Source organism: Rosa chinensis, chromosome 6 (assembly GCF_002994745.2).
Source record: "Rosa chinensis cultivar Old Blush chromosome 6, RchiOBHm-V2, whole genome shotgun sequence".
Classification (NCBI taxonomy): domain Eukaryota; kingdom Viridiplantae; phylum Streptophyta; class Magnoliopsida; order Rosales; family Rosaceae; genus Rosa; species Rosa chinensis.
The window spans coordinates 5,845,153-5,868,425 of record NC_037093.1 but is presented as its reverse complement, the minus strand read 5'-3'; the positions used below and the strand labels follow the sequence as shown (position 1 = coordinate 5,868,425).

General features: G+C 39.2%; 5 protein-coding genes and 2 pseudogenes across 6 annotated transcripts in view; 5 read left to right on the top strand and 2 right to left on the bottom strand.

Moving 5' to 3' along the window:
* Positions 1 to 196: 196 nt before the first annotated feature.
* Positions 197 to 628, bottom strand: LOC112170669 (probable carboxylesterase 18). Its single transcript, XM_024307999.1, has one exon. It carries the CDS (start codon positions 626 to 628, stop codon positions 197 to 199), a length of 432 nt encoding a protein of 143 aa, XP_024163767.1.
* A 4,523-nt stretch (positions 629 to 5,151) lies between these two features.
* On the bottom strand, positions 5,152 to 7,060 carry LOC112170668 (annotated as a pseudogene).
* On the top strand, positions 6,950 to 13,815 carry LOC112172466 (TMV resistance protein N). 2 transcript variants are annotated; one of them, XM_024309820.2, is made up of 6 exons: positions 6,950 to 7,087; positions 7,318 to 8,482; positions 8,781 to 9,276; positions 9,496 to 10,591; positions 10,690 to 10,968; positions 11,059 to 13,815. In XM_024309820.2, the coding sequence occupies exons 3-6, from the start codon at positions 8,804 to 8,806 to the stop codon at positions 13,078 to 13,080; spliced, it is 3,870 nt and encodes a 1,289-aa protein (XP_024165588.1). In that variant the 5' UTR covers positions 6,950 to 7,087; positions 7,318 to 8,482; positions 8,781 to 8,803; the 3' UTR covers positions 13,081 to 13,815. The 2 variants fall into 2 exon arrangements, with proteins under 2 accessions (XP_024165588.1, XP_040364034.1); XM_040508100.1 differs by lacking the exons at positions 6,950 to 7,087; positions 7,318 to 8,482 and having other exon boundaries at positions 9,147 to 9,276; positions 9,479 to 10,591.
* Positions 13,350 to 16,900, top strand: LOC112170667 (annotated as a pseudogene).
* Positions 16,901 to 17,439: 539 nt separating this feature from the next.
* Positions 17,440 to 23,273, top strand: part of LOC112168850 (disease resistance protein RUN1) — a 33,285-nt gene continuing 27,451 nt past the window's right edge. Inside the window, exons 1-2 of the mRNA XM_040508102.1 lie at positions 17,440 to 17,607; positions 17,709 to 18,542. The gene's annotated coding sequence lies outside the window, so the exon portion shown is untranslated. The remainder of the gene's footprint in view (positions 17,608 to 17,708; positions 18,543 to 23,273) is intronic.
* On the top strand, positions 18,855 to 20,691 carry LOC121048818 (TMV resistance protein N-like). The gene is made up of 2 exons (XM_024309823.2): positions 18,855 to 19,330; positions 19,572 to 20,691. Exons 1-2 carry the CDS (start codon positions 18,855 to 18,857, stop codon positions 20,689 to 20,691), a joined length of 1,596 nt encoding a protein of 531 aa, XP_024165591.2.
* LOC112172467 (disease resistance protein RPV1) lies at positions 20,527 to 23,213 on the top strand. The gene is made up of 3 exons (XM_040508104.1): positions 20,527 to 20,661; positions 20,778 to 21,049; positions 21,136 to 23,213. Exons 2-3 carry the CDS (start codon positions 20,852 to 20,854, stop codon positions 23,056 to 23,058), a joined length of 2,121 nt encoding a protein of 706 aa, XP_040364038.1. The 5' UTR covers positions 20,527 to 20,661; positions 20,778 to 20,851; the 3' UTR covers positions 23,059 to 23,213.

The following is a 23,273-nucleotide window of genomic DNA, read 5'->3' as shown; positions in this document are numbered from 1 at the left end:
GCAAGTTGGTGCTACTTATTTTTCATTTGGTTAATCATGTCTACCCTGCCGGTGTGAGCTTGTGATTGATCGTTTGCTCGATGAAGCAGCAATATTTAGATTTTGAATGTCTCTTTATTTCACTGCCATTTATATATCCAGAACAAAAATCGACACGAAATTGAAAATAAAAAAAACAATATAATTGATGATTCTGTTAATGTCTTGTTTCAATAATAGCATTAACCAATTGCGATTGCACAAAATCCCTGACTCGGTTAATAAACACAGAAGAGTCATCCAACTCGGGATAAGCATAGAAAGTATGAATGGCGTTCGGAAACACCACCAGCTCCGCTTGTTTCCCGCGTTTCTTCAATCCCTCGTAGTACCTCTTCTGCCAATCCTGCAACGGATCAAAATCAAATCCCCCAACAACCACAATCGTCGCCGGAAAATCCACCCCCGAAATATCCACCGCGTTCGGCCCGAACACATTGACCACCGGGTGGTCCCGATCCGACCCGTCAGGCAAAAACGCCTTCCACATCCAGTCCGTCCGCTCTACGTTCACCAGCGGCACACTCTTCAGTCTCTTCTCCGATTCCGTCCGCTCTTCTCCGCCAAAAAACGGCTGAATCGCCAACATTCCGACCACTTTCAGATCCCTAAACTCGTGCCCGCTCGCTCTGATCGCCACGTGGTGCGCTATGTTCCCGCCGGAGCTGTCCCCGGCCAGAAAACACTACCCGAGATTCGCGCCCTCGAACAAGCTGCTTTGAGGACGTCGAAACCGTCGTCGTAGTTGACGGAGACGACGACGGCGGGGATCTCGCGAGCGAGGCGTTGACAGAAGTCGTCGTAGGGTTTTGAAGCGGCGGACATGAAGGCGAACCCGCCGCCGTGGAAGAAGATGATGATGGGGAGCTTGGTGGTAGCGGCGGTGGGAGTGTAGAGGCGAAACCAGAGGTTGCGGGCGTTTTTGTGAGGTTTTGTTAAGGGAGATGGATTGATGACAAATTGACGATCGCCGTGTGCACGACTTTGCTTCCACTTGACGAGTACGCTTTGCATCGGTCACGTGCAAACAAACTGCGAAAGAGTAAGGACGTAATTCTCCACTTTGCAGTACAAATTGTTATTTTACTGCATGCAACAGCAAGCATTCATCACAGAATTTAGCAGCGTGCTGCTATCTAAATTTTGGCCAAACACCAACAATTTGATTTCAGGGGACACCGTGCCAGTAAAAGAGATTGTTAGTGTGATCAAGTTTTTTATCAGATTTGTCACAACAACTTGTCTGAATCTAGAACGGACCTTTTTCTTTTTATTATGCCAAAATGGTATTTTTGCTGCCAGTTTTTCCAGTGAGATTGATCATCATAGTTCTCCTAATCACAAAACGGATGATCTCTTTACTGATCATCAAGACATCAACTACTGACCAAGTTTTCCTCAACTACAATATTATGCACTCTCAATAGACAACTACAAAATGTTGCATAAAGTATTCCATTGTGACTTTGTCAGAAGGGAGCCGCACTAAAATGGAAACAGTTTATCTTTTCTTTTTTTGTCAAAAGGGAACCCACACTGGAAAATTCCCTTTTGTTTTCGGACAAGTTCCACGTGGTCTTTTGAGAGATTTGTTCTCAATAATTTTCTCTCCAGCCTTATCAAAACCATATATTGATGATCCAATTTCTTTCGGATGACATATTGATGATCCAATTTCTTTCGGATGACATATTGATGATCCAATTTGCTATCGAATCTTGTTTGAAATCAGGGAGATACAATTAGATATTGATTAAATTAACACACATGCCAATAACAATGAGATTATCTTAATGAGAATAAAAAACAAGGTAGCTAGAAAACATAAAGCATGTGAGAGTAATTCAGAGGTTAGTACGTGGGATCCTAGATGATTGCGAAGCCTATATGCAAGCCTTTTGATTTTATTAAAATTCAACACGTATATCGTGAAGAGTGCAGCTCATTTGAGACTCCTGCAATCCTACAAGATGTACTCTATGAAGACACCTGTAATGCTTCTATACCATGGAGTATAGATATTACGTCACTTCCGTTGCAATAAAATTTACTAAATAATAATATGGACCTGGGGATGAGCCTTCTAGCTTGATTGAGTTCTAAACCCTATTATTAAAAAAATAATAATAATAAAGCATTTCCTATGCAATTTCGATCATTAAAAAAGAGCACAAATGAAACCGTGTTAGTGTTTTGTATCCTCTCTATAGTCATCTTGTGTGTTTTCCTATGCGAGTCATATTCGAGACTTGAGAGCTTGTGTTACTTGTAAGCGGTGTTTGGACCCAAAATGAACATTTTGGCCTGACAAGCCACGTCTTGGAGAAATTGAGCCAATATCAGTGGCTCAAGCTATATTTTGTCGACAAACTCGAAGTATATATTTAGAGGCTAAATAAAGCCTACTATGGAAGCATGAAAAGTCAACTTTAGCACATTTTCCTACTTCGGCTAGGAGAAACCGAGCTAAACAAGGAAGGAGGGGCGGCAGACTAACCAAATGAAATCGAAATGAGCTAAAACTTTCCAGATTAAATCTAGAAATCCCAACGATCATTTCTTATGAAGAGTTCCAGAGCTAGTTTTTAGTGAAAGGCCTTCAAACAATCAGTCCTATTTTCTACAGAAGCAAAACTGGAAAACTGGACCTGTAAGAGGTCCAGCAGCATTTCCGGCCCAACCACATGGAATAAAGCTCTGAAAATTTGTCACAATGATCTACACTCATTTTGGATCATTTGATATGAAGAAGTCGAAGGCCCATTTTGAGTTCTTGGTGGAGATATAGCTGCAGCAAAAAAGGAGCAGAAAGTGCTCTCACCTAACAAATCCATTAGTGTTTAAGTGCTTAAACCTAACATTCTATTAGTGTTTAAGTGCTTAAACCTAACATTCCATTAGTGTTTTAAGTGTTCAAAGCTAACCCATCATGATTTGTTTAAAGCCAACCACTATGGTTTGTTAGCCTATATATAGAGGCTAAGAGAACAAAGAAGAAAACGAACACATTCATCAAAACATCTCTAAGATGATCTAAGTTCGTCTTTGACTTGGCACAAGGGGCAGTGTTAAAGGAAAAACACATTATGTGCCTTCGTCAAAGTGACTGACAGAGTGGGAATCAAGGAATTAGTGATTACCATCAATAAGCAAAGATTACAGATCAATCAGCATTTAATGTCATCATTGTAATTGATATTTCCGTTGTAATTATCTCCCTATATAAAGAAACTATGAAATTGATCGGAGTAATATTTTCTATGTTTTTAGTATCATTTTCCCTACATTTTACTTAGTTATCCCTTTAACAATGTCATTTCTAACTTACTTTGTTGTATTTATGTAGAAATGAACTTCAAACGCAGGAAATGAGCTAAAAAGATGCAGAAATGAGAAAATGGAGTTTTCCTGGTCCAACTAGGAATCCCAGTTAACGCAGGAATCCTGATGAGGCTAGGAAACCTGAGGGCATTAGGAGACCACATGACTTGAAGATGACGTGGGAGATATTATGGGAGATTAAATCTGATTTTTGCATGGGAAATGATGGAGATAATATGAAAATCAAGGTGATAATCAAGGAGATTACGTTGAGAAAATCTTGGGAGAGTTTCATGGGATTGTGCAACAAGAAAAGGCTCAAAACAACTTCAGATTCGTTCCTTAATTCCCTCAAGATATGTTGGCTGAAATTAGAGAATAAAATCTGCAATTTTAATGTGAAAATCAAGACAAAATCAAGGGGAGAACATTAAGGATAAAGCCATGGAGAGATTTAAGGGAGAAAAGGTCCAAAATGCATCCAAATACATTGTCTAGGTTCATGTCTAGATATTTGGCTGAAAATTAAGAGAAAAATCAGAAAATAATCATGCAAAAATAATCTCCCTAAATCAAGGTGTTAAATTGGAGGCTTCTCATTGGTTGAGTGACATGGCAGAACTGACGTGGCATTATTTGATTAGTTAATGCTATGTGGATCAATCTTGAGGACTTGGAGACTAAGTTGCCATCCTCCTATAAATAGGAGCATCAACAACGACCATTGGACACATTCTCTCATTAAAAATATCATCAAACCCTGAATCAAATACGCAATCCTCCCCTTTTCTCTCTCAAAATTTCATCATCCTCTCTTTAAGTCAAGAAGTCGTGATCAAGCTCCATCAACATCTCCTTGCCGTGGTCCTCATCTTGCCTCCACCACCTTTGAAGCTTTCTTGCGTTCTTGAGATCTTCAAAAGTGTAACCATGTCCTTTTCTAGTTTAATTTCGGTTTTCTTTTCTTGTAATTCAAAACAGATTTTTGTTTTGTTATTTTGGATGTTTCTAATTCTTGTTAGATTAAAGTTTGGATGTTAAAGATTGATTTCCAATAATCATGAAGCATGTTTTGTTTTAGGTTTTTCAGATTATAATTTTCAGTTTCATATATGTCATGATTGTTTGTTGATTTTGTGCTTCAATTCCACATTTTATGTGATTATGTTCTTTGGTGTGCAACTTAGAATTATAAGCATGTAATTGCATCCAAATTAAGATATGCTAGCGTTCTAGATCTTAATTGCTACGTGGAAAACCTATAATTCCTTAGGTAAATCAACAATGAGCTTTGCATGATAAGATTAGCGTTCTAACTTGTCGTCTTTGCTTAAATCAATCAAACTTCCACATGTTCTTAATGCGTTAATTGTGTTTTGTTGGAGAATTGATCACTCACTAGCTTTGCATGATTAATAGGGTTAATTATGGTGAGTTCATCTAGTTAATCTAATTAAGGGAAGTAATAAGAACTTATGCATGCGTTCATGGTTTGTTCTTGATTGATTTCTTTCTATGATATGTTTGATTCGAAATTATGTTTGATAATCTGCGTAATGTGTTAATGGTTGTTAATTATATCTCTACTTCCTCCATTCATCTACTTCTACTTGGATTCAGATTTGTTTGATGACTTGTATAATATTTAGTAGTTAGATTTAGACACAAAGTTTCGAAATCCCCTCTTAATTCTTTGTAATTTTCGTAGATATTGTATTTCTATAATTAATATTCTTTTCTTGACGTATAAATTACAGGAGCACCCTCAATCCCCGGATAGAACGATCCCTACTTGCTATATACTAACAACTGTCAATATGGTTAATTTTGAGAACTCATTTCGAGCTCATCAGAAATGAAATAAGTAGACCAATTCCGATTCCATTTTACTTTTACACTAATTGCGTTTTGTACGAAATCTCTGACTCTGTTAATAAACACGGAAGAGTCATCCAACTCGGTATAAGCATAGAAAGTATGAATGGCATTTGGAAACACCACCAGCTCCGCTTGGTTCCCCGTTTCTTCAATCCCTCGTAGTACCTCTTCTGCCAATCCTGCAATGGATCAAATCCCCCAACAAACACAATCGTCTCCGGAAAATCAACCCCCGAAATATCCACCTCGTTCGGCCCGAACACATTGACCACCGGGTGGTCCCGATCCGATCCCTCCTGCAAAAACGCCTTCCACATCCAGTCCGTCCGCTCTACATTCACCAGCGGCACACTCTTCAGTCTCGTCTCCGATTCCGTCCGCTCCTCTCCGCCGAAAAACGGCTGAATCGCCAAGATTCCGACCACCTTTAGATCCCGAAACTTGTGCTCGCTCTCTCTGATCGCCATGTGGTGCGCTATATTCCCGTCGACGCTGTCTCCGGCCAGAAAACACTGCCCGAGAATCGCTCCATCGAACAAGCTGCTTTAGCTGTCGTCGATGAACTTGAGGACGTCGAAACCGTCGTCGTACTAGCACAGATATCGATGCTCCGGCACGAGGCGGTAGTTGACGGAGACGATGAGGGCGGGGAGCTAGCGAGCGAGGCGTTGACAGAAGTCGTCGTAGAAGTGGCGGACATGAAGGCGAACCCGCCGCCGTGGAAGAAGACGATGATGGGGAGCTTGGTGGTAGCACCGGTGGGACTGTAGAGGCGGAACCAGAGGTTGCGGGCAGGGCCGACCTTGACACTGGGTAGCCTTGGCGATTGCCCAGGGCCGCAATATCAAGGGGGCACAAACTTTTGATCAGCCCATACATGTTTTATATATTGGAGGCACATTTATATATGTTGTGTTTGGGTTCAACGGCTGAAACAAATCAAAGACGATGAATAAAATAGTAAACCAACTGACCAAAAGAAAAATTTCTTGAAACAAATATTTTTCATTCTAGTCTCTCAACTCCCAAGGCAGACCCAGCTCTCTCTCTCTCTCTCTCTCTCTCTCTCTCTCTCACCAAAAGACAAAGAAAACGTCTCTTCATATTCTCCCCTCCTCCACTATGGGATCTAATCTCTCATCTTTTTCTTATTTTTTTTCTTTTCCTGCACAAGCCGTCAAATGTCAAACTTTAGAAGGATAGTTTGAAGTAAAGAGTGGTACGTATTCTCATCTAATTTTAATTAAGAAATCTTTCAAATGTATAAACCCTCAACTAATTTGTGTTCAGTTTCCAATTTTAGAGGAATTTTTGCTATTGTCAAAATTAGCACTTGAGACTGAAGATTTGTATGAAAGGTATTATTTTGATTCTATTTTGGTTAGGAAGGAATTACGTTTTTTTTTTTTTCCCTTTATGTGGATTAATGAGCTACTCTCTACTAGACTTATGTTTGATTTCTTTGGAGAATTCAATTCTTGAAGACTCTTTTTTATTTTTCTTTGTGTTGATGAATATGTAAGAGGGACTTCTGTTACTTTTTGCCCAGGGCCTTGAAAAACTCAGGACCGGCCCTGGTTGCGCGAAGGGTCGGCGGCGACGACGACGTCAGAGCTCTTGAGGTTTTTGTGAGGTTTTGTTAAGGGGGAGGGTTTGTAGTCAAACAAGTTAAAGAGGCGACGGTTGATGGTGAGGTTTGAGCGGCGAGGGGCGTCGACTGCGAAGGAAGCGGCGGAGATGAAGAGGCGGACGGTCCATGGCAGATTTGGTGAGCTTTGGATTTCGGCCATCTTGTTTTGCTGTTGACTATGAACAAAGTAATTAAGAGTGAAGCAGTCAAGCAGCGAAGGTGACGGAATGGTTTTATAATCTACTATATATCTGTCTACATTATGGTGGACTGGCAAAAATACCTGATACGCTCTGGCGTAGTTATGTATGGGATTTGTGGTTCAGTGACTTCAGTCTATTATTTCATCGTAGTTTTGGTTCTTACTTTTAATTTGTTTAGGAGAAACTATGAATCTAACACAAGAAATTGCACTCAAGTTCTTTTGGATATGAACAATTTTCTTTCAGGTAATAATTAACAAGGTCATGGTTTGGATTGGAGAGATTGGCATCATTGATTAGCGTGGAGGAGTGAAGTGCCTGTGCTTGATACATCCCATAGATGTGTATAGAGAGGGCTTAATATCTTTTGTTGAACTTGATTTCTCAATTGGTGGGATTGGGAAAATGAAGACAATGGAGGTACTACCATGGAATACTTTATGCAACATCTTATAGTTGGGGACTTGAGGTTCTGACTGGTAATGTTCTTATTTTTGTTGCTAAATTAATGAGGTTTGAGGAGAAAATGTGTGAATGATAATAACGGGATTGGAGAAGCAAGATGATGGATACGAGGAAGGAGCAAAAATTAATGTATATATGCAAGTCATAGAATAAAGATGAAAATTAATTGAAGGATGATCATGGGTTACACAGTAGAGAATATTAGACAATGGAGAAAATCTGCTGAACCTTCCCGCTGCTCACCCAGTTCGGACCCATTCATACTCTTCTAGATTTCTAGTCTTCCTCTATAAAGCCCTGCGTTCCAACATGACTGCTCAGGCCGGTTCTTAGTTAAGCATTTCAATTTCAAAGGTGTTGCCTTTTCCAAACATAGTAGCAGGTTATCTGGTTTGGCCTCCTAATTCCCACCACCACTGCCGTGGTTGACCGGCACAGGCATTCGCGTGTGGACTGATCTACTTTATTTTCATGATATTTAAATGGACAATAAATGAAAAATCAGAAATTGTTTTTAAAGGTTTTAATTTTCTAATGTGTGCAATGATTTCACATTCTCAACAGTCACAGGAGTTATATGCTGTATGTACTATAGGACAGTTTTGAAAAAAATATCTTACTCCACGACATGAAGAGCGAGGAACACGAGGGAATCCACACTAATAAAATATACTTTTTGACTGAAAAGGCAACACTTCGGTTTTTTTTTTCTCTCTTTTTTGTGGTCAAAAAGGGAACTCGCACAACACCTTTGTATCTATCATTATATCCTTTTCTTTGAGCTAGTATTCTCTCAGTCTTGCTTGCTTGCTTCTGATCGAGTTACTGCTGATCGGGACAAATTAAGCAATACCTGTTCATTTATCGATCAACTACTGCTGCTTCGTGAATCGTGATTCGCATGTTTGAAGACTGAACCGCAACTTCAAATTCACCCCAAACTCAGGTTAAAGCTCCATTTTTCTTTATTTTCGTTGTTTCCCTAAATTTCTTCTATTTTTTTTTTCAGCATAATATTTGGTCTTTTTCTTTCCCTAGTAATTCTGCATCTCTGCTGATGATTTATTGTAAAAGAGGCTTCAATGCCAATTGTCGATGAATTTCTATTCAAAATTTCTTATGATAAAATTAGTTTCCCACCACAAAGCAAAGCAACTAATGTTTGTCGATTCGTTTATTAGAATGAATGGTCGTATATAGTGGATTTACAAGGAAATCCGTAATCATTTCTATTTTCTATGCAGTAGGACACTAGGTTCAATTGGGAATGAGCATACAAAGTTCTTCACCTCAGTGGCAATACGATGTCTTTTTGAGTTTTAGAGGCAAGGACACTCGAAAGGGTTTTACAAACTATTTATACACTGCATTGGATCATCAAAAAATAAAAACTTTCAGGGATGATCCTGATCTTGAAAAAGGGGAAGTTATTTCTCCAGCACTTTTTGCTGCAGTTAAACAATCAAGATTTGCCCTCATTGTTCTCTCACAAAATTATGCATCGTCAACATGGTGCTTGGATGAACTTGTAAGAATTCTTGAATGCATGAAAGCAAGAGAAACGGTGCTGCCAATTTTCTATGATGTTGATCCCTCTGATGTACGAAAGCAAACAGGGAGTTTTAGAGAAGCCTTCGCTAATCATGAAGAAAGGTTTAGGGATGAGAATGAGAAAGTGCAAAGGTGGAGATATGCTTTGACAGAAGTGGCAAGTTTCTCTGGGTGGAACTCCAAGGAATGGTATGCATATACTCTTTGCTTTACAATAGTTGTTTTTGCACTGTTTAATCTTTATTATATTATTCAAAAATAATATAGGCAGATAACCAATTGAGCTTCTGAGGCTTTTTAAATGTCATTATGAGAATATATAAGAAATCAAGTCTAATGTAGGTACATTTTCATAAACTAAATCTTCATATCAATAACTTGATGAGTTTAGTCTATTCTGTGTTGTAGGAGGTATGAATCAGAGCTCATCAGAGATATTGTTCAAGTTATACGGAGAAAATTGCAAGCTACATCATTCAGTTATGCAAGAAATCTAGTTGGAATTTACTCAACAGAACTGCAGCCACTCAATTTGCTTTTAGGTGTAGGGGTGGATGACGTTCGCTTCATTGGGATATGGGGAATGGGCGGGATTGGTAAGACAACTATGGTAAGAGCGGTGTTTGAGAGAATCTCTCATGAATTTGAAGTTAGTTTCCTTCTTACTGATGTTAGAGAATCAGTTGAAAAAAGAGGTCTACTTAATCTACAAAAGCAACTTCTCTCTGGGATTTGGACAGAAGAGGCTAACATATCAGACCTTCATGAAGGAGCCACCATAATAAGGAGGTTGTTACGTCACACAAAAGTTCTTCTCATTCTTGATGATGTGAACCATTCAAGCCATTTAAAATTTTTGGCAGGAAACCAAGAGTGGTTTGGTTCAGGGAGTAGAGTTCTTATCACAACTAGATATGAGCATTTGTTGATTGAACATAGAGTGGAGAGAAGATTGAAGATCAAAGAATTCAATGATGAGGATTCTCTTCAGCTTTTCAGCTTGAAAGCATTCAAAGGAGGTCACCCTGAAAAAGATTTTCTTGAGTTGTCTAAATCTGTTATAAATTATGCCAAAGGTCTCCCTTTAGCTCTTGAAGTACTGGGTTCTTTATTGCGTGGAAGAGATCTAAGTGGATGGAACAGTGCATTAAGAAAACTAGGAAGAAATTGCAACTTGGAAATTTTTTGCATACTTAAAACAAGTTTTGATGATCTAGATGATGAAGAGAAGAAAATATTCCTAGACATTGCATGTTTCTTTTGCGGAGAGAAAAAAGATCGGGTATCAAAAGTATTGATCGGTTGTGATGTTTCTGCAATTTCTGGAATAGATGCTCTCACCGAAAGATCTCTCTTGACTGTTTCATATGGAAGACTACGAATGCACGATTTGCTCCAAAAAATGGGTCGGGAAATTGTCCGCCGGGAATCTACTAATGAGCCAGGCAGGCGCAGCAGGTTATGGGTTCCTGAAGACGTCAAACATGTCTTGACCAAAAATACTGTAAGAGATTTAGTATAAGACAACTTAGTTATATTTGCTAATGAAAAGGTAGTCTAATATTCTCAATTTCTTAGCCCTAATATTTTATATTGGTGTAGGGAACTGAAGCAATAGAAGGCATTGTTCTCAACTCAAGTGAACCTGGAGTAAAGGTGGACGTGAATGCTAAATCATTTTCGATGATGAACAAATTGAGATACCTTATCATTAAGAATGGGAACCTATCAAATGGGCTTGAATGTCTTCCTAATAGTTTACAGATTCTTGAATGGACCGGATATCCCTTGAAATCTCTCCCATCGCATTTCAACCCAGAGAAGCTACTAGAACTGAACATGTGCCATAGTTGCATCAAACATTTTCTGTTGGGAATAAAGGTATCAAGTACTAACTTGCATAATATTTCATACTTACAGAAGAAATCGTTGAATATAAAAAGCTAATTTTCTTATGCTTTTACTTGACAGCCTTTATACAGGTTGAAAACCATTAAACTCAGCAACTCTTTGAATCTTGTCAACACCCCAAACTTTCAAGGTATGCCATATCTTGAGCTTCTGTTTCTTGATGGTTGTACAAGATTGTGTGAGGTTGACCCAGGGATTGAAGTGCTTGAAAAACTTACTTTGCTGAACTTGAAAGATTGCAAGAATCTCGTGCATTTTGCAAGCAGTGTACGTGGCTTAAAATCTCTCAAAGTTCTTAATCTTTCTGGTTGCTCAAAGCTTAAGAAACTACCGAATGACATGGGTCATTTAGAAAGTTTGGAGGAGCTTCATGTGAATGGCTCTGGCATAAGAGAACTACCTTCCTCTGTTGGAATGCTTGAAAGACTTCCTCTGCTGAAAATGAAAGATTGCAAAGATCTCGTGTGTCTTCCAACTAGTATCGGTGGCTTAAAATCTCTCAAAGTTATTAATATATCTGGTTGCTCAAAGCTTGACAAATTGCCCGAGGAGTTGGGCCATCTGGAGTGTTTGGTAGAAGTTGATGCGAGTGGAACTTCTATACGAGAACTACCTTGCTCTATGGGCATGCTTGAAAGACTTGTTTCTTTGTCCTTGAGAGATTGCAAACATCTTGTGTGTCTTCCAAGCAGTGCAGGTGGCTTAAAATCTCTCAAGGATCTCAATCTTTCTGGTTGCTCAAAGCTTGATAAATTGCCAAATGAGTTGGGTTTTGTTGCCTGTATGGAGAAGCTTGATGCGAGTGGAAGTGGCATAAGAGAAGTGCCCTTCTCTATTGGTCTTTTGAAAAACCTCAAAGAATTATCTTTTGGTGGTTGTAAAGAACAGTCACGTAAATCGTGGAATATGATGTTCAACTCCCTTCAGTTTTTGCGAAAAACAAGTTGCATTCCAGCAGGATTGTTATCTGGTTTGCGTTCAGTAACTAAACTGGATCTAAGTGACTGCAATCTTTCTGAAGAATCAATCCCCAGTGATTTTGGATGCTTAGCCTCATTGAGAAGTTTAAATTTGAGCAAAAATCAATTTGTTACACTCCCCGAGAGCATTGGCCAACTCTATAGACTTAAATATCTTTACTTGGATTGGTGCTGCAAGCTTCGGACGTTACCAGACCTTCCATCTCATGTATGGGTAAACGTAAGCAACTGCTTTTCATTAGATACATTGTCCAATCCAATAGGTCAAACCAATGCGGTGCTAGAAGCAACATGTGTTAACTGTTTCAGACTGGTGAAGAATGAAAGATATAAGAGTACAGCACTTTCATTGCTAACACGCTACCTGAAGATTCAACATTGTGGTTCTTCCGTACATTTTAAAGAAGCTAGATTTCACTTTGTTGCTCCTGGAAATGAAATTCCAGAGTGGTACAATTACCAAAGAGTGGGGTCTTCGATAACTGTACGGCTGCATCCAGGTTGGTTTAGTGACAAGTTTATGGGATTCGCCTTGTGTGTTGTTTTTAGACTCCTGAAACCACTCCCGCCTTTGGCTGAGTGGTCCATTAATCGCTCACTGAGGGTCAATGGACAATTCTTGGAGCCTTTTGGTATATTGTTTGGGGGAAAATGGGGTCAACCTGTGTCAGATCACATTTGGTTCTTCTATGTGCACCGTGATGAATACTATAAACAAGTGTGGCAGGATATCTACTATGAGCTTGTATTCTCATTTAAATCCATCCATAAGGTGGAAAAATTCGGTGATGAAATTGTGCAAGTGAAGAAATGCGGGGTCCGTATGATATATGAGGGGGATATTGAGGAGCTTTGGGAAACATTATTTAAGCAGAGCAATACCAAGCGAGGCCTTCAACACTACTATGATGATGATGATGCAGCATCAAGTTGTACTGGCAATACCAAGCGAGGCCTTCAACACTACTATGATGATGATGATGCAGCCTTTAGTAGTACTGGTACCGGTGCAAGTCAGGAAGAGGAAGAAGAACCTCATCCAAAAAGATTTAAACGACTTGAGCTTTACGGAGCAGGACCTAGTGACCAGAAACATGGTTAATGCATTGTTTTTGTTTGTTAAAATTTATTGTCTTCGTATCAACCCCCGAACTATCCACCGCGTTCGGCCCGAACACATTCACTACCGGGTGGTCCCGATCAGAACCCTCCGGCAAAAACGCCTTCCACATCCAGTCCGTCCGCTCTACGTTCACCAGCGGCACACTCTTCAGTCTCGTCTCCGATTCCGTCCACTCCTCTCCACCGAAAAACGGCTGAATTGCTAAGATTCCGACCACGTTCAGATCCCGAAACTCGTGCCCGCTCGCTATGATCGCCAAGTGGTGCGCTATGTTCCCGCCGGCGCTGTCCCCGGCCAGAAAGCACTGCCCGAGATTCGCGCCCTCGAACAAGCTGCTTTGACTGTCGTCGATGAACTTGAGGACGTCGAAACCGTCGTCGTACTGGCACGGATACCGATGCTCCGGCGCTAGGCGGTAGTTAACAGAGACGACGACGGCGGGGAGCTCGCGAGCGAGGCGCTGACAGAAGTCGTCTTGAAGCGGCGGACATGAAGGCGAACCGCTGCCGTGGAAGAAGACAGTGATGGGGAGCTTGGTGGTAGCAGCGGTGGGAGTGTAGAGGCGGAACCAGAGGTTGCGGAAAGGGTCGGCGACGACGACGACGACGACGACGACGTTGGAACTCTTGAGGTTTATGTGAGGTTTTGTTAAGGGAGAGGGTTTGTAGTCGAATAAGTTAAAGAGGTTTCTCGATATGTTATTGGAGGGGCGGATTTGATGTTTCCTGGTATCAGCATACCTGCTGAAGGTCTGCCACTGTCTATAGCTGGGGAAGCATGGGCGGTTAAAGTTCCAGGAAATCGAGCTCCCATTGCTGTAAGCTTCTGTGTGAATAGTATATGCTATGTTTTGAGACAACCGTTGGTGAATATCTATTTATGTAACTAAAGGTCATAATCTTCTTATTGGTGAATATCTTTACAGGTGGGAACTACTAGTATGAGCTGCACTGAAGCATTAAAAGCTGGGTTGCGTGGAAAAGCCTTAAAAATTGCTCACTATTATGGTGACTTACTTTGGCAAGTATCTGTGTGAATTGACACAGAGATATGAATCTTATGATTGACACATAGAAAACTTCTGGGAATATTTGTTGTGGAATATTTGTTTCAGGGAATCAGTTGAGGGCCCTTATGTGCCAAATGCAGGTTTCTTAGAAGATGCTGTTTTTGAGGATCCTACATTGTCAGCAGCTCAAATTTCTGATTCATTTGATGGTGCAAATGATGGATCACATGATCAACTGAATGGCATTGATGATAAGGAAATGGGGCAACATGTTGATGTTGCTGATGTGCAGTCTGAACCAAGTTCTGCTTCAGTTTCACCGATTGATGCTAGGAATGAGATTGGTGCAGAAGTAACTGCAAATGTAGGTGATCTGAAGCTAACAGATGATGATTCCGCCTATCAGTCAACTGGGGAGGATCAACAATTCAACACCCTCTTTCCACCGAGGATGTGGACATGCTTTTGGAAAAATGTCTTTCGCAAGCATTGCATACAACTGTCAAAGACAAAGACATTCCCATGCCCAGAAGCACTCTATGGTATGGTAAAGATATAATCTTTGTGAAAATTTGCATGATCTGTCTCTACTCTCCCTGTGCATATACTTCATTTATAAGATCTCATGATTTTTTTTGTGGTGCTGCAGGTCAAACTATGTTTTACCTTTTAGGCCTTCAGGCATCACACTGGACATCATCATACAAGAAATTATCAAAGTGGTTACAAGCTAAATGTTCTACAGGATTGGTACGTTATGCTTTCATTTCCTCTTTCTCGAAAGTGACCACTTTTTCAGTTTTAACCTAGTCATTTTGAGGGTTATCTATATCAGTCTTTTTGTAGTTTGGATTCTGAACACGTTCTGCGCATCCTTATGGTGTTGTCAACAGTCGGCACCTTTTTGTATTTAATGCATGGTTTTGTTGCTCTGTGTTCTTGACGATATTTGCAAATTTCATTTTTCTTATATATTTATACCAATTACTGATCAAGTTATAGTATAAATCTCTATTGTATTAAGGGCTAATGAAGAATTGGGTTATAGTAATTGAGATGTATGCCCAAATTTGTTCAAATGATTTTGAGCATCATGATTGGCATTATTGGTTTTATCTTCACTCGAATTCTTTCCCTTTGTATATGTTTGTTATCTCTTTGCATTGGGGCTTGAAAAACAGGTTTGTAAAAGTATGTTATGCCAGATTTCTATGAGCTTTCGGAAGATTAATACATGCGAGTAAAAAACACAATAGAATCTCTTGTTGTATAGTCAATAACCTTTACCTAATTGTTCAGCAGTACTTTTTCTTTTTGGTGATTCTTCATTGTATTTCGATAGTCATAGTGTATACGTGGTTTGTTGACTTTTAGACATGGACAAACTTCTTCAGTTTAGTTTAATAATGATCCATACAACTACTGTTTAGTGGTAACTTGTGAAGACTTTCGAGTCTCTTTCATATCACAGCTCAAGTCTCTGATACATTCTGAAAGGGGGTGATAATCTTGTTTATAGCCAGAGTAGAGAGTGACAGAGACTGGTTGAATTAAGCTTCCTGTGATTTAAATCCTTATTGTCTTTGCTATTGGTTTAATGTTGGCACCCAAACATCTCTGCAGATTAGAGTGAAGGAAGATAAATATAAGGAGGAGTCTGTATTACTTTCTGTTAACCGCAGCCATCCAGATTACTCATCTTTCAAGCCCGAGAAACGACAAGTTGAAGAAGCTGTTCAAACTGGTGTTCCTGCTGTCAGTGAAAGTCGGTCGGTCAAAATCCTTGAAGTGGCTGAGATCTATAAACCAAGTGTACATGTAAATCCAGTATTTGCTTCTGTAGGTGCTGACACAGGCGAGCTTTACAGTGCTTCAGATGCCACTGACATTGTGTTTAAATATGTTGAAAAGGAAAACCTGGTTAAGCCGACAGATATATCCATTGTGATTTTGGATGCGATATTGTGTGATGCACTGTTCAAGGGGGCCATAAAGAAAGGTTCAACATACCCTACAGAAATCCATAACAGAGACTTGGGAGCAGCATTTGTGATCCGGATGCAAGCCCATCACATTGTGACAAGGGGAAATGACTCGGTTGTTAGTAAAGGTGGTTTGAAAACAGTCCAGATAATGACAGAAAGGTGGCAAGGTAATAAGAAAATGACCAAGTTATCAGGACTGGAAACATTTTTAGTGGATCCTGAAGCTTTGGCATCAGAGCTACAAAAGAAGTTCGCTTGTAGTACAACCGTGGCAGAACTACCAGGTGTGTGGCACAAATATGCACGGTGAATTAGTTTTTATAATGAGTATCTTTTCTCCCTTGATTCATTATGTGGACTGTAGTATTTTATTAGACAGGTTAACATTTGTGAAAATTTTAGTGCAGATTCTGCCTTTATATTTTTTTTTTCAATGAGACATGGAAGTGATTGTTTGTATTTTTTTTTTTGTTTATTTTGTTTACTTTTTTTGTAATATTGAATTCTGGTTTACATATATACGTAGTATACACATTTACATTTAACAACCTTTCTCCCATACTCCAAATGCTCTCTAGTCAATTTGATTGTCTGGGGATAATATTTATTGTCACATTATGAGGATTCCTTCTGAGAGTTACTGATGAATACACTTATGTTTTTCCTTTAGATAAGAAGGGGCAGGAGGTTCTGGTTCAAGGTGGAGTGATTGAGAATCTTGCAAAACACTTGATTGAACAATATGGGATCCCAAAGAGATACATTGAGGTTCTTGACAAAACCAGGAGATGAGAGGTTGGGAAAGGTTAGCATGCTTCATTGTTCTTAATGGTAATGAATGAGAGGCAAGTTGGGAAAAATTGTTCTTTAGCATGTGGAGAAATTGTTGCTTATCAATTCTAAGAACCTGTTTGATTTACGTTTATGATTTTTGAAGAGGAAGAAAAAGGAAGACATGACTTTTTTAAAGATAAGAACAAAGTTCAAATGGTTTTTTGTTTTTAATTTTATGTACTCTCATCCTCTCCCCCACCCTTTTTTTCACTCATCTCCTTTTCTTTCCTTGGTAACGAAACAAAAATGTTATTAGTGGCTCCATTAAAATTATTGGATATGCATTGCCCAAAAAATAAAAATTATTGGAACCTCTCTTTCCCCTCTTTATTGTTTTGCTGGCATCTGTGGACTGGCAAAAATATCTGATACCTTCTCGCGTAATTATCTATGGGATTTGTGGTATTTCATCATAGTTTTGGTTCTTACTTTTATTGTTTTAGGAGAAACTATGAATCTGACACAAGAAATTGTGCTCAAGTTCTTTTGGATATGAACAAATTTCTCAGGTAATAATTAACAAAGTCAAGGTTTGGATTGGAGAGATTGGCATCATTGATTAGCGTGGAGTGAAGAGCATGTGCTTGATACATCCCATAGATGTATAGAGAGGGCTTAATATCTTTTGTTGAACTTGATTTCTCAACTGGAGGTATTTGGAAAATGAAGAGAATGGAGGTACCATGGAATACTTTATGCAACATGTTGTCTATTGAGAGCGCAAAATATTGTAGTTTATGTTCTGTCTAATAATGTTCTTATTTTTGTTTCTGAATGAGGTTTGAGGAGAAGATGTGTGAATAATAAGAATGGGATTGGAGCAGAAAGATGATGGATAGGAGGCAAGGAGGGAAAAAAAAAATTATGCAAGTCATAGAATAAAAATAAAAATTAATTGATGATCATTAGTTACGACAGTAGATAATATTAGAGAATGGAGAAAATCTGCTGAGCCCTTCCGCTGCTCATCCAGTTCGGAACCATCCATTCACTTCTATAAAGCCCTGTGTTAGGCTGGCTTAGACTGGCTCTTTGTTAAGCTTTTCAATTTTAAAGATGTTGCATCCTCCAAACATGGGAGCAGCTTGTGTAATTCGGCCTCTCGTATAATGAGCATAACACTAAAAACCAATGGGAGACAACCAATGGGCAATAAATGGAAAAGCCCAGACTGTTCTGGAAGGTTTTAATTTTTTAATGTGTTCAACGCTTTCACATTCTCAACAGTCTACATAACTCTTGGATGCTGCAAGCCTGCAACGAATGCTAGTGGACATTTATGAAAAATGAGAAAAAACTCGAACGTGAAGACCGAGGAACATGAGGGAATCTTTCCCTATTTTAAGGCAACCCCCACTAAAATATAACACCGTTTGGAGCCCGGAATAGGAAATACCTGTTTTTTTTCGGACAAATTGGTATCCATATTCCATCCTCCCCCATTTTTTCAGCCAGTCTTCTCTCACTAAATCTTAAGACTTCTCTCAGTCTCGCCCTCGCTTGCTTCTAGATCTTGTTGTATTTTCTGTTCATTTGACCCAAGTACTGCTGCTATATGTCTGATTCGCATATTTGAAGACTGAACGGCAACTTCAAATTGACCCCAAACTCAGGTTAAAGCTCCATTTTCTCCTTATTTACGTCGGTTTGCTACATTTCTACTATTTGTTTCAGATTTTTTTTTTTGGCTATGCTGATATTTTAGTGTAAAAGAGGCTTTAATGCCCATTGATGATGAATTTCTATTCAAAATTTCTTATGATAGAATTAGTTTCCCACGAAAAAGTAAAGCAACTAATGTTTGTCGTTTCATACTCGATTCGTTTATTAGAATGAATGTTCATATATAGTGAATTTACAAAGAAATCCATCATTATTTCTATTTACTATGCAGTAGGACTGTAGGACAGTAGGTTCAATTGGAAATGAGCATACAAAGCTCTTCAGCTCCTCGGTGGAAATATGATGTCTTTTTGAGTTTTAGAGGAGAGGATACTCGAAAGGCTTTTACAGACCATTTATACACTGCACTGGATTATCAAGGAATCATAACTTTCAGGGATGATCCTGAACTTCACAAAGGGGAAGCTATTTCTCCAGCACTTTTTGCTGCAATTGAAGAATCAAGATTTGCCCTCATTGTTCTCTCACAAAATTATGCATGGTCAACGTGGTGCTTGGATGAACTTGTAAGAATTCTTGAATGCATGAAAGCAAGAGAAACGGTGCTGCCAATTTTCTATGACGTTGATCCCTCTGATGTACGAAAGCAAACAGGGAGATTTAAAGAAGTTTTCATTGATCATGAAGAAAGGTTTAAGAAAGATAAAGAGAAGGTGCAAAGATGGAGATCTGCTTTAACTGAAGTGGCAACTTTCTCTGGGTGGAATTCAAAGGAATGGTATACATTTACTCTTTTCTTGTTTTGTCTCCTTCCATTGCATTAATTGACAAACAATTAATTTTTGCGCTCTTCATTATGTTATTCAGAAGTAATATAGGCAGATGATCAATTGATCTTCTGATGCTTTTTAAATGTCACTGCAAAAATATAAAAGAAATCGAGTCCAATGCAGATACATTTTCATAAACTAATTCTTCATATCAATAAACTGATGATTTTGGTCTATTCTGTATTGTAGGTATGAAGCAAAGCTCATTAGAGATATTGTTGAAGTTATATGGAAAAAACTGCAACCTACATCATTCAGTTTTGCTGAAAATCTAGTTGGAATTTACTCAAGATTGCAGCCACTCAATTTTCTTTTAGGTGTAGGGGTGGATGACGTCCGTTTCATTGGTATATGGGGAATGGGCGGGATTGGTAAGACAACTATGGTAAGAGCGGTGTATGAGAGAATCTCTCATGAATTTGAATTTAGTTTCCTTCTTACCGATGTTAGAGACTCCGTTGAAAAAAGTGGTTTACTTATTCTACAAAAGCAACTTCTCTCTGGGATTTGGACAAAAAAGGCTGACATTTCAGACCTTTATGAAGGAGCCACCAAAATAAAGAGGTTGTTAGGTCACAAGAAAGTTCTTCTCATTCTTGATGATGTGACCAATTCAAGGCATTTGAAATATTTGGCAGGAAACCAAGATTGGTTTGGTTCAGGGAGTAGAGTTCTCATCACAACTAGAAATGAGCATTTATTGATCGAACATGGAGTGGAGAGAAGATTGAAGGTTGAGGAATTTAATGATGAGGATTCTCTTCAGCTTTTTAGCTGGAAAGCATTCAAAAGAGGTTACCCTGAAGAACATTTTCTTGGTTTGTCTAAATCTGTCATAAATTATGCCAAAGGTCTCCCTTTAGCTCTTGAAGTACTGGGCTCTTTTTTGCATGGAAGAGATCTAAGTGAATGGAACAGTTCATTAAGAAAACTAGGAAGAGTGTGTAACTTGGAAATTTTTGACATACTTAAAACAAGTTATGATGGTCTAGATGATGAAGAGAAGAAAATATTCCTAGACATTTCATGCTTCTTTTGCGGAGAGGACAAAGATAGAGTAACAAAAGTACTGATCAGTTGCGATGTTTCTGCGATTATTGGAATAAAAGTTCTTATCGAAAGGTGCCTCTTGACTGTTTCATATGGAAGACTACGAATGCACGATTTGCTCCAAGAAATGGGTCGGGAAATTGTCCGCCGGGAATCTACTAATGAGCCAGGCAGGCGCAGTAGGTTATGGCTTCCTCAAGACGTCAAACATGTCTTGACCAAAAATACTGTAAGAGATTTAGTACAAGAACGATTTTAGTTATCATTCGCTAATGACAAGGTAGTCTGATATTCTCAATCTCTTAGACCTAATATTTTATATTGGTGATGTTTAATAGGGAACAGAAGCAATAGAAGGCATTGTTCTGGACTCAACTGAGCTCGGAGTAAAGGTGGATGTGAATGCTAAATCCTTTTCGATGATGAACAGATTGAGATACCTTGTCATTAAGAATGGGAACCTACCGAATGAGCTTGAATGTGTTCCTAATAGTTTACGAATTCTTAAATGGACCGGGTATCCCTCGAAATCTCTCCCAGCGCATTTCAACCCTGAGAAGCTACTAGAACTTAACATGTGCCATAGTTGCATTGAACATTTTCCTTTGGAAATAGAGGTATCAAGTACTTAAATAATATTTCATTACTTACAAAAGAAATTGTTGAATATAAAAGCTAATTTTCTTATGCTTTTACTCGACAGCCTTTATACAATTTGAAAACCGTTAAACTCAGCAACTCTTTGAATCTTGTCAATACCCCAAACTTTGAAGGTATGCCACATCTTGAGCTTCTGTTTCTAGAAGGTTGTACAAGATTGTATGAGGTTGATCCTGGAGTTGAAGTGCTTGAAAATCTTACGATTCTGAGCTTAAAAAATTGCAAGAATCTCGTGCATTTTGCAAGCAGTGTAAGTGGCTTAAAATCTCTCAAAGTTCTTAATCTTTCTGGTTGCTCAAAGCTTAAAAAACTACCGGATGACATGGGTCATTTAGTAAGTTTGGAGGAGCTTCATGTGAATGGCACTGGCATAAGAGAATTACCTTCCTCTATTGGAATGCTTGAAAGACTTCCTCTGCTGAAAATGGAAGATTGCGAAGATCTCGTGTGTCTTCCAATTAGTGTAGGTGGCCTGAAATCTCTCAAAGATCTCAATCTTTCTGGTTGCTCAAAGCTTGACAAATTGCCAGAGGAGTTAGGCCATATAGCGTGTTTGGAAGAGGTTGATGTGAGTGGGACTTCTATACGAGAACTACCTTGCTCTATTGGCATGCTTGAAGGACTTGTTTCTATGTCGTTGAGAGATTGCAAATGTCTTGTGTGTCTTCCAAGCAGTGTGGGTGGCTTAAAATCTCTGAAAGATCTCAATCTTTCTGGTTGCTCAAAGCTTGGTAAATTGCCAGATGAGTTGGGTTTTATTGCCTGTTTGGAGAAGCTTGATGCGAGTGGAAGTGGCATAAGAGAAGTGCCATCCTCTATTGGTCTTTTGAAAAACCTCAAAGAATTATATCTTGGTGGATGTAAAGGACGGTCACCTAAATCATGGAATATGATGTTCAACCCTTTTCATTTATTGCGAAAGAGAAGTCACATTCCGGCAGGACTGTCGTTGCCCAGTTTGTCTGGTTTGCATTCATTAACCAACTTGGATCTAAGTGACTGCAATCTTTCTGAAATCCCCAGTGATTTTGGATGCTTGTCCTTGTTAACAAGTTTAGATTTGAGCAAAAATCAATTTGTTAGACTACCTGAGAGCATCGGCCAACTCTCTAGACTTGAATGGCTTCACTTGGATTGGTGCCGCAAGCTTCAGACATTGCCAGAGCTTCCAACTGGTTCATGGATAAACAGCAGCAACTGCATTTCATTAGACACATTGTCCAATCAAATAGGAAAATTGATGGGGGTTAATTGTTTCAAAATGGTGAAGAATGAAAGCTGTAAGAGTACAGCACTTTCATTGCTAACACGCTACCTGAAGTTTCAACATTGGACTTCTTCCGGATTTACCCGTGATTTTCACTTTGTTGCTCCTGGAGATGAAATTCCAGAGTGGTACAATCACCAAAGTATGGGGTCTTGGATAACTGTAGAGTTGCATCCAGGTTGGTTTACTAACAAGTGGATGGGATTCGCATTCTGTGTCGTTTTTAGAGTCCTCAAACCACTCCCGCCATTGGTTCGGTGGTCAATTCAGTGCTCATTGAAAGCCAACGGAAAAGTCTATGCTGTTTCTGGTCTAGGTTTTGGGGGACAGTGGGGTCAACCAGTGTTGGATCACATTTGGTTCTTCTGTGGGCACCGTGATAAAGACTCCCATCAACTTGGGTGGCAGGATATCTATCAGCTTGAATTGGACTTCTCCGTAGGAATGAAATTTGTGCAACTGAAGAAGTGTGGTGTCCGTATGGTATATGAGGAAGATGTGGAGGAGCTTTGGCAAACATTATTAAAGCCGAGAAATACCAAGCGTGGCCTTCAACACTACTATGATGATGATGATGATGCAGCATCTAGTAGTACTGCAACTGGTGCAAGCCAGGAAGAGGAAGAAGAACCTCATCCAAAAAGATTTAAACGACTCGAGCTTGACGGTGCAGGACCCAGTGACCAGAAACATGATTAAAGCATGTTTTTTGTTTGTGAAAATTTCTTCTTGTCTTCGAATGAACACATGCATGTTGATGCTCCTTATTTTTCATTTGGTTAATTATGCCTACCGGTGTGATTGATCCTTTGCTCCATGAAGCAGCGATATTTAGTTATTTTATTTTATTACCATTCAGGCATTCATATATCCTGGCAAGCAAATTGGTAACATTAACTGATTGCAATTGCACG

What these genes read in the sequence shown, in the direction of transcription:
- LOC112172466 (XM_024309820.2), top strand. Translation starts at nt 8,804, where the DNA reads ATGAGCATACAAAGTTCTTCACCTCAGTGGCAATACGATGTCTTTTTG. An exon ending in GGGTGGAACTCCAAGGAATG is followed by an intron (nt 9,277 to 9,495) that starts GTATGCATATAC and finishes TCTGTGTTGTAG; the next exon opens with GAGGTATGAATCAGAGCTCA. An exon ending in ATTTTCTGTTGGGAATAAAG is followed by an intron (nt 10,969 to 11,058) that starts GTATCAAGTACT and finishes TTTACTTGACAG; the next exon opens with CCTTTATACAGGTTGAAAAC.
- LOC112170669 (XM_024307999.1), bottom strand. Translation starts at nt 628, where the DNA reads ATGTTGGCGATTCAGCCGTTTTTTGGCGGAGAAGAGCGGACGGAATCG.
- LOC112172467 (XM_040508104.1), top strand. Translation starts at nt 20,852, where the DNA reads ATGATGAACAGATTGAGATACCTTGTCATTAAGAATGGGAACCTACCG. An exon ending in ATTTTCCTTTGGAAATAGAG is followed by an intron (nt 21,050 to 21,135) that starts GTATCAAGTACT and finishes TTTACTCGACAG; the next exon opens with CCTTTATACAATTTGAAAAC.
- LOC121048818 (XM_024309823.2), top strand. Translation starts at nt 18,855, where the DNA reads ATGAGCATACAAAGCTCTTCAGCTCCTCGGTGGAAATATGATGTCTTT. An exon ending in GGGTGGAATTCAAAGGAATG is followed by an intron (nt 19,331 to 19,571) that starts GTATACATTTAC and finishes TCTGTATTGTAG; the next exon opens with GTATGAAGCAAAGCTCATTA.